Source organism: Beta vulgaris, chromosome 9 (assembly GCF_026745355.1).
Source record: "Beta vulgaris subsp. vulgaris cultivar EL10 chromosome 9, EL10.2, whole genome shotgun sequence".
Taxonomy (NCBI): domain Eukaryota; kingdom Viridiplantae; phylum Streptophyta; class Magnoliopsida; order Caryophyllales; family Amaranthaceae; genus Beta; species Beta vulgaris.
The window spans coordinates 39,243,013-39,250,867 of NC_079210.1; the positions used below are offsets into that span (position 1 = coordinate 39,243,013).

The 7,855-nt window shown below is 36.1% G+C and overlaps 1 protein-coding gene across 2 annotated transcripts; it reads right to left on the minus strand.

Moving 5' to 3' along the window:
- Positions 1-490: 490 nt before the first annotated feature.
- On the minus strand, positions 491-7,422 carry LOC104883125 (lysM domain receptor-like kinase 3). Of its 2 annotated transcripts, none has more exons than XM_048636207.2 (11): positions 6,518-7,422; positions 4,920-5,003; positions 3,781-4,077; positions 3,152-3,291; positions 2,970-3,059; positions 2,745-2,850; positions 2,440-2,591; positions 2,257-2,354; positions 2,032-2,176; positions 1,809-1,916; positions 491-1,025 (listed from the first exon to the last, which is right to left on the minus strand). In XM_048636207.2, the coding sequence occupies exons 1-11, from the start codon at positions 7,128-7,130 to the stop codon at positions 861-863; spliced, it is 1,998 nt and encodes a 665-aa protein (XP_048492164.1). In that variant the 5' UTR covers positions 7,131-7,422; the 3' UTR covers positions 491-860. The 2 variants fall into 2 exon arrangements, with proteins under 2 accessions (XP_048492164.1, XP_010665878.1); XM_010667576.4 differs by having other exon boundaries at positions 3,152-3,297; positions 6,518-7,420.
- Between the last annotated feature and the right edge of the window lie 433 nt (positions 7,423-7,855).

Here is a 7,855-nt window from a genome sequence, read left to right on the forward strand (position 1 = left end):
CAACTTCAATGGTAAGCAAAATAGAGTTTGGCTTAAAGTGCCACCTAGATTTATCTAGCTAAACTGTACTTTAAGCCAAAACACCTCCAATGGTTTAGCCAAACTCCATTTAGCTTGAGTAGGTTCCACTTGTCATTCATCTTTTGTATTTTATTTTTGACACAATACTCACTCTCCACAATATCAACATAGCCCCACATCTTTTGCTTGGGCAAATTAGCTAACTTCAGCCAAGTTGTTAAGCAAAAAAAAAATTCAGCAACCTACTCCAATGATTAAGCTAGTTGCTCCATATTTTTTTTAATTGCTAGCAAGTCCTTCACCCCAACCATTGGAGTTGCTCTCATATGCTTTGTTCATGTCTAATTTGAATACCGCCAAATATGTTGAACTAGAAATTTAATCTAATTTATACGCTAATCTAAATAAAAGCTAAAACAAGAGAATTATGTTCCATATCTTAAATTAAATGGGTAAAGAAAGCACTGAGTAAACAATTAAACAATTAGATATTGCATCATAAGTTTACTGCTAGCTGTATTCTGTGGCATAAACTGTACAACATAAAACTGATTTTGCTAGATCTATCAGCATAGGCCTAATGGGATACATGCCTTACCATATGGACATAGTAAGGTGGTTGTAATGAATTAAAGAGATCTTACAGATCTTTGGGAGAAAAGCCAAAATAGGACGAACAAAAAAAAGATGGCAAAAAAGGGCAACCACTACCATAACTTACTGTACACATAAATACAAGCAAAATTGAGAAGCAATTATTATGAAGAATTTAGAGTTGGGATCTTCGATTTCAATATCGAAATGCAATGACTGTCGACTCACACAACGGTCTGTCTCTGTTATCGTCCTTGGACAAGCCCACTGAATACTTGACTGTTCCCAGCAAGTGTTGCTTCCCACTCTACAGAAGAGAGAAGGATCTGTGAAAGAGATATCACAACTTGCTTCATGTCTGGTCGCAAGATAGGATCGTCATCTACACATTGCTTTGCCAACAAGGCCACCTGACCAGACACGATGGAGGTCCAAGAAATGAATATATTTGCTAGAAAAATTTAATAAGGTAAATTATATAGTTACCGTATATTCTAGACTTTTTTTCTAAAATGACCTTCAAGTATTCTGCATTCACTAATATAACTCTAAAATTCAAAAAACACTACAAAGATCATAGCTTTTTTTTCCTATAATAGAAGTTCTATGGATTGACATATTCAAATACGATATTCTGAATATAGAGATCAGATAAACTCTTACTACAGCTTTGTTATCCCATTGTATATGTAAGTCATCCAGTAGTATTACCACATCATTTTCTATTACACCCTCCATCCTACCTCAGGGTTGAGGGAGAGGGAGGGGTACAGAGTTCAAAGTGGGTTGGTGCGGTGCCTGGTTGGATGTGGGTACTAACGAGGGAGGTTAAGGAGGGGGAGGAAGGGCACATAGAACAAAGTGGGTCGGTGCCTGGTTGGATGTGGGTCCCAACGAGAGCAGAAAAGTAGTGTGGAATCTGGCCATCTAGAGTAAAAGTAGACGTCAACTTTGAGCTTGGATTTCTATTTGTTGGGCAAATATTAATTGTGAGGTGAAACGAAAGAACTGTATTTCAAATCGTTCCAGACAATCCACTTTATTTGGGTCTAGGCTGTTCGGTTGGGATAATTTTGGTAGTTCTATTCATACATAATACTATTGGAGAGTGCATTTTATAATATTTTCTACAAGATGGGTTCATATAAACTTGATATAACCTTCAGCTAAAATTATGACCCCAAGCATCTCACCTTGTATACGCAATCATGTGGATACAAATCCATGAGATTTGGATCAATGTAGTCCCTGAAGTTTGACGTGCTCATGGAATCAGGCACATGCCTCAACGCTGCCAACATCTGCATATTTATGCAATAAAGAGATAATGAGTTCATATGGTATACAGGGTTAAAGTGAATGGTTCTCGTCTCTTTTTCCCGACAGACGGAGTCCCGAAAGACAGAGAATACTCACAATGGAAACAAGTGAACGTCTTTCTGGACCTTTTGGCATGCCTTCGGTTCTAATTACAGCCTCCTTCCCAGTTATCAATTCAAAAAGAACCACGCCAAAAGCAAAAACATCACTTTTGCTTGTGGCAAGGCCGTTGCTCAAGTACCTATATAGAACAAAGATTAGTAAAGCAAACTATATACAAATAAACAGTAAGCAAACCTATAGACAGGTTGCTGTACTCACTCAGGAGCCAAATAACCATAAGTTCCAACCACTCTTGTTGCTGAAGCTTCTCCATCAGCTGCTGTACCAACAAGTTTTGACAGCCCAAAGTCTGAAATCTGAATTTAAAGAAACAAATTAAATACGACATTCCACCTCATGACCTACAACAGAAGTAAAAAGTACTATAAGCACAATAATAACCTTTGCCCTAAAGGCTCCATCAAGCAAGATATTGCTTGATTTAATATCTCGATGAACATAATGATTTTTTGTGTGTTCATGAATATACTCCAAACCTCTAGCAGCATCTAGAGCTGTCTGAACCCTCATGATCCATGAGAGAGATGTATGCCCTGCACAGCAACCATTAGGTGCTTTTAATCAACATTTCTAATTATCTTGGCTAACTAGATGGATCAGCCATATAAAACCACTAGTTGCTAAAACTTTACAACTTTCAGCAGATGCAGAGAAAATACAAAGAAAGAAAAATACAAGTAACGCACCTTTATTATGAGAATCATGCAAATGATTCTTTAGTGAACCTTTTTGTGCATACTCATAAATAACAAAGAGCTCATCATCGGTGGCGGCGAAACCAAGCATTTCCACCTTAATAGAGGGGGAGGGGGGGAATGAGGGGGTCATAAAATGATTTTTAAACCGCTTCTTAGTAGGAGTTTTTCTCCAAGCCAAGGCAATAATCAGCTTTAACCACTTAGAAAACTTACCAAATTTGTATGGTGAACCTTGCATAAGACTTTCATCTCTGCTGTGAACTCCTTAGTTTTTGTAGCAGTCATTCTTTTGATTGCGACCTCCTATAAGATTCATCGAAAATACATCTTTAGAGCTAATCACAGCAATAATTCGAGAAAAATGCAAACGATCTTATGCAGACCATGAAGCATACCTGGTCATGAAGAAGACCATAATACACTGAACCATAAGCCCCATGCCCAAGAAGATTTGATTCAGAGAATCCCTCTGTTGCAGCAACGATATCTTCATAGGTGAACACAACAGGCTTTTCCACCTCAAAAGCATCATTACCTATTGCTGGACCAAATTGGAGGATATGTAAACGCAAAGTACATGTAATCTCTATTAAGGTTCTAGTTATTACAGAAATAGATGAGATTAATGTGTCGATAAGTGTGAGTTCTGAAGCACAGGTAGAAATGTTGTAGAGAACACTTTAAAAGGAGGGTAGTGAGTAGTTGAATACAGAGGCATAAATGCTTATCACCGTAACATGTTGCCCGACTCTCGCCTGATCATACAAAATAAAAAAATCCTTCTCTTTTATGGTAGGGTCAAGGTGGTCTACCCAAGTAACACTACTTTAGTTCAAAGATTTAACCACCGGCGAGATAGAAGCAAACAAATACCGTCATTTTTTTTTTTGTTGCAGAAATAGAGGTTGGCTTAACAAATGACAATATTAGATAAAGGATTATATGGTAGCCGAGAGCCGAGAAATAGTAGCCATTCACAAGTCAATTATTGGAAGTTTTGAAACAATTGTTCAGAGATTGATACCTTTAGGAATGTTTATCTGATGATGGTCATTTGGCTCAACATTTTGCTTCCATTCATCTGAAGTGCTGCAGAACCTTCCTGAAGCACAACAGAAACTAGTATTCCGCAGAATCTGAAACTTATGCGCATTCCTTCCGTTAGGATCTTTTGCATGACTTTCTTCCCCATCCTGGGAGCAGATTGACGATTTCAACACAATGAATAAGAGTACAAGTATGACAATCACAGCTAAACCAACCCCCAGACCTCCTAGTATCCATCCATAAGGCACATGCCCCTTGTGATTTGTGCTGCTTTCTGCCAGAGGAGTGTCACATGGTTAATAGAATTTCTATTAAAAGATATGAAGCAGATGCACTCTTACAAGACATTGATATCAGAAAGAGAAGCCTTCTCTATAGGACTCAAACTCAGAAGTGATAAGAAATCCTGGAAAATGTTAAACCAAAACATAATCTAAGAATTAGTCTTGATATTAGAGTTGCATATGTGATACGACAAGAAGAGTGCATGACTCTTTATCAGAATAGTATTTTCTTCTCCCTTATAAGCTCGTAAAATCTCACTGATACTCTCTCATTGGATATACTTGAAGAACATTCTGACAGACGTGAGATGCCTGGATATAAACCCAGCCAAAAAAAGCAGAAAAGAAATGCCTTACAGGAGTTACAGCCACAGACCACACTAAGAACTATACCTAAAATCAATAGTTAAATACACTTTTCTTTTTTCAGCATTAACCTGAAAGGACTTTATATCCTAATTAAAAATCAGTTTGGTTTTTGCTAATGCTTGCATCCATGCATTATTTCCCTTCAGATATCAGCCAAAAGCAAAAACATGAAATCAACTTCAGAAATCTCCGACTAATTGTAAAAAATAAAACAACCAGAAGACAGATTAAAATGTTGACTTTAGGCATAGCTGATCAGTGATCACGGTCAATTACAGTACTGCAAAAGTCTAACTTGGCATTTCCTCTGTGACTGTTATAATATAAGGTATGTTACCATCAAAGAAACCATACTTCACCAAATGAGAAAAACTGGGTTTTGATTTACATTGCTGTTACAGTATCACTTGACAAATTACTTTTGCAACCAATTAAATTATAAAAATGCTTCTCTTGTCTGTACCTGTATCTGCGACATTGCTCATTGATGGAGTAGGCACCGGAGCTGGAGGAATACTAGTCTCTATCGGATATGGGTCACCAGGAACTGCAAAAAAAAGATAAGGGCAAGAAGCGATGATATAATTATCACTACAGAAGTTTAATATAATAGAAACCAAATGCATCCAATGCAATAATCACTTACTCAACAGCAGTCCTCAGGAAAAAAAAAAAACTATTAAAAGCTCCAGTCTACATCTATAAAGGTCAACAGTACTAACCAACATGTTTGACAAATATTACTTCTGTTTAATAGGAGATTGCTGCATCCCTTGCCTCAAACTTTCAATTACTGCATTTCTGATTACCCAGCTTGCTATCTTTTGACAGATGAAGAGATGTCTGACCCTAATCGACAGAAATTGACTACGTAAAACCCATTTCCGTGGATTGCCAAAACACTTTAGATCCACCCTTAACTAAAATAGACCCACATTTTGGCCAAAACTCGTGATCTTACTGAAGTCAAGCTATTTATTACTTAAAAAGAAGTATGATCCCACGTCAAAAAGACAAAAACAAGATTAAGCAGGTCAACTGTTACTTATTTTTGTAGTTTATCCAATAGATTTAGTCCTCCCTTGACCCATGTTCTATGCTGTAAGCATAAATTGCCTATTTGTGCTATTACTTCTTCTAAATGAATGCAATATGAAGAAACTCAGAACGAACAAATCGGATGATGCCATGATGATGCTATGAGTCACTATAAGAAACAGACCACTACACATTCAGCAGTTTATCAGCTTCAAAAACAAGATTTGCTGCATTCAGAAGGTCCAAATCCATCGACCATTGTTCAATCTATACATATTATACCGATTTTATAATGAAAAAAAACCCTCAAATCAGACCGTTCTTAAACTTTCTTGAGATATTGCAAATGATGACAAATTACTAATCACATATATCAATGATACCCACAACTTTAGTGTGGCAAGATATTACTTTTTAAAATGTTTGGAGATACTAAAACTACAAAGAGAGCTACCTCCCAAGTGCTAAAACCAAATCTACCACTAAAGTTTCCTCTACCAAAATTAGCTAAAGGGTGATACAAGAGAATCTCAAACATATCCAATTTCCTTGCTAGTTTCTGTAAGACAAAAGTAAGCACTCTCATGTCTCACTATGCTTTACTGATTACTCACTCTCTGGGGTGATGCCACCTACTCCTAATTTCCAAATCTTCCTTTTCTTTTTTCCTAAAGCATTGATACTCTCCTCCCTTTATGTCTAACTCATATCTTTTGCCAATAAAACTTAAACTAACCAATCTATGATCCCCCACCACCACCACCATATAATTTTCAGGTTTTCCTACGCCTGTATTCTATGTTTGTCGAAAATTTACATGGTACCCTCGCATTTTTCAAAATCTCCACGTAACCCTTGTGGTTATAGAAACATTTGGACATACAAAAACTATAAGGGTACAACGTGGACTAGCCCAAAATCAAGTCAAATCAAATAAATATCAATAATAAAATCACATTCATACACCAAAACATTGACAAAATTCACAACAAATGTTGTAACAATATGAAATAATGGACTAACCTGAATTCAAGGGGATATAGTAAAGTTCTCCAACAGTAATATTATCAGGATTAGAAATTCCATTAACTTGCTCAATACTATCCATACTAACCCCAAATCTACTAGCTAAAGAAGAAAGCGTATCTCCATCTCTCATCACATAACTCATCAAATAATTCCACAACCCACTTGAACACCCACAAAACATTCTCACAGAAACCACTTCTCCAGGTCTTGCAATCCTAGAATTACTATTATTAGAAACTGGCAAAAAAGCCAACCCTTGATATGCATCATTCACCAAATCATGCACTAACCCACTTCCATTTCTCACAGTAAAAGTAGTTGTTGTTAAGTATTTTCTCAATCTAGGATCACAAGAACAGTTCTTTTTCACAAAGATTAAGTCTTTTTTGCTGTTTTCAACTGTTACATCTTTTGGGAAAACATCAAACATGCTTTGGATCAAAGAAAGGGTTAAATTTGAGGTGGGTTTTAGAGCTAAAAATGAAGTGCAGAGGCGAGTAGTGTCAGAACAGTTCATGGGTTGTGTTGATTTTGCAATGGGAAGTGAGGAGAGAGATTGGAGTGTGAGGAGGAGGAAACAAAATGATGAAATTTGTGAAAATTTCATGATTTTTGGTTGTTGTTTTTTCTCAATTTTTGGAAATTGTTTTTTGATGATTAGAAATTGTTGATTTTAGAGTGAGAGAAAAAAAGGGGTTTGAAGAGGAAGGAATGAGAAGAGAGAAGGAGCATAGTATACTGATTACTGATGGAAGTGTTTGTTGTGTAAGGTGGTATTGGTTGGGGAGTGTGTGTAAGAATGAGCTGGTTTTCTGAATACAGGGGACACTGGGAAAAGGGGCTGTCTAATTTGGGATTAAACAGTAATAAGAGTGAAGAATTAGGAGTACAAGAAACAAAAGTTGTATGGAGAAAGTCTAATGGTGAACAAGAGGAAGATTGGAATAAGATGCACTTCAAGTGAATTTACCAAATTGTCTCGTTATCAATCTTTTATTAAATTTCGCTAAAAAATAAAGAGTTAAATAAAGGTAAATATGTTAACAAATGTTACTCATAATTTAGATATAGATTTTTTATACTAAAGTTGTTTAGTAATTGATTGTTTTACTTGGATAGTTTAGGTAGTTGTTTGTATTAGTTGTTTGAATATTGATTAGTAATATTAGCAATTATTGTTCGATTGTTTCTTGTTAATCCAAAAATCAAAAGTAAAAAAAAAAAACCTCCTAAGACCAATCTTCAATTTCTTATTTGAAGCAATCTTATCGACTTCCCAAATTTTCATTTAAAGCACGCTTTTTTTTTCAATCACATGGAAAAGCCAAAAAG

Coding starts and splice junctions, on each gene's coding strand:
- LOC104883125 (XM_010667576.4), bottom strand. CDS start 7,130: ATGAAATTTTCACAAATTTCATCATTTTGTTTCCTCCTCCTCACACTC. Junction 2,851..2,969: donor AGGTTCACCATACAAATTTG/GTAAGTTTTCTA, acceptor CCCTCTATTAAG/GTGGAAATGCTTGGTTTCGC. Junction 1,917..2,031: donor GACGTTCACTTGTTTCCATT/GTGAGTATTCTC, acceptor ATAAATATGCAG/ATGTTGGCAGCGTTGAGGCA.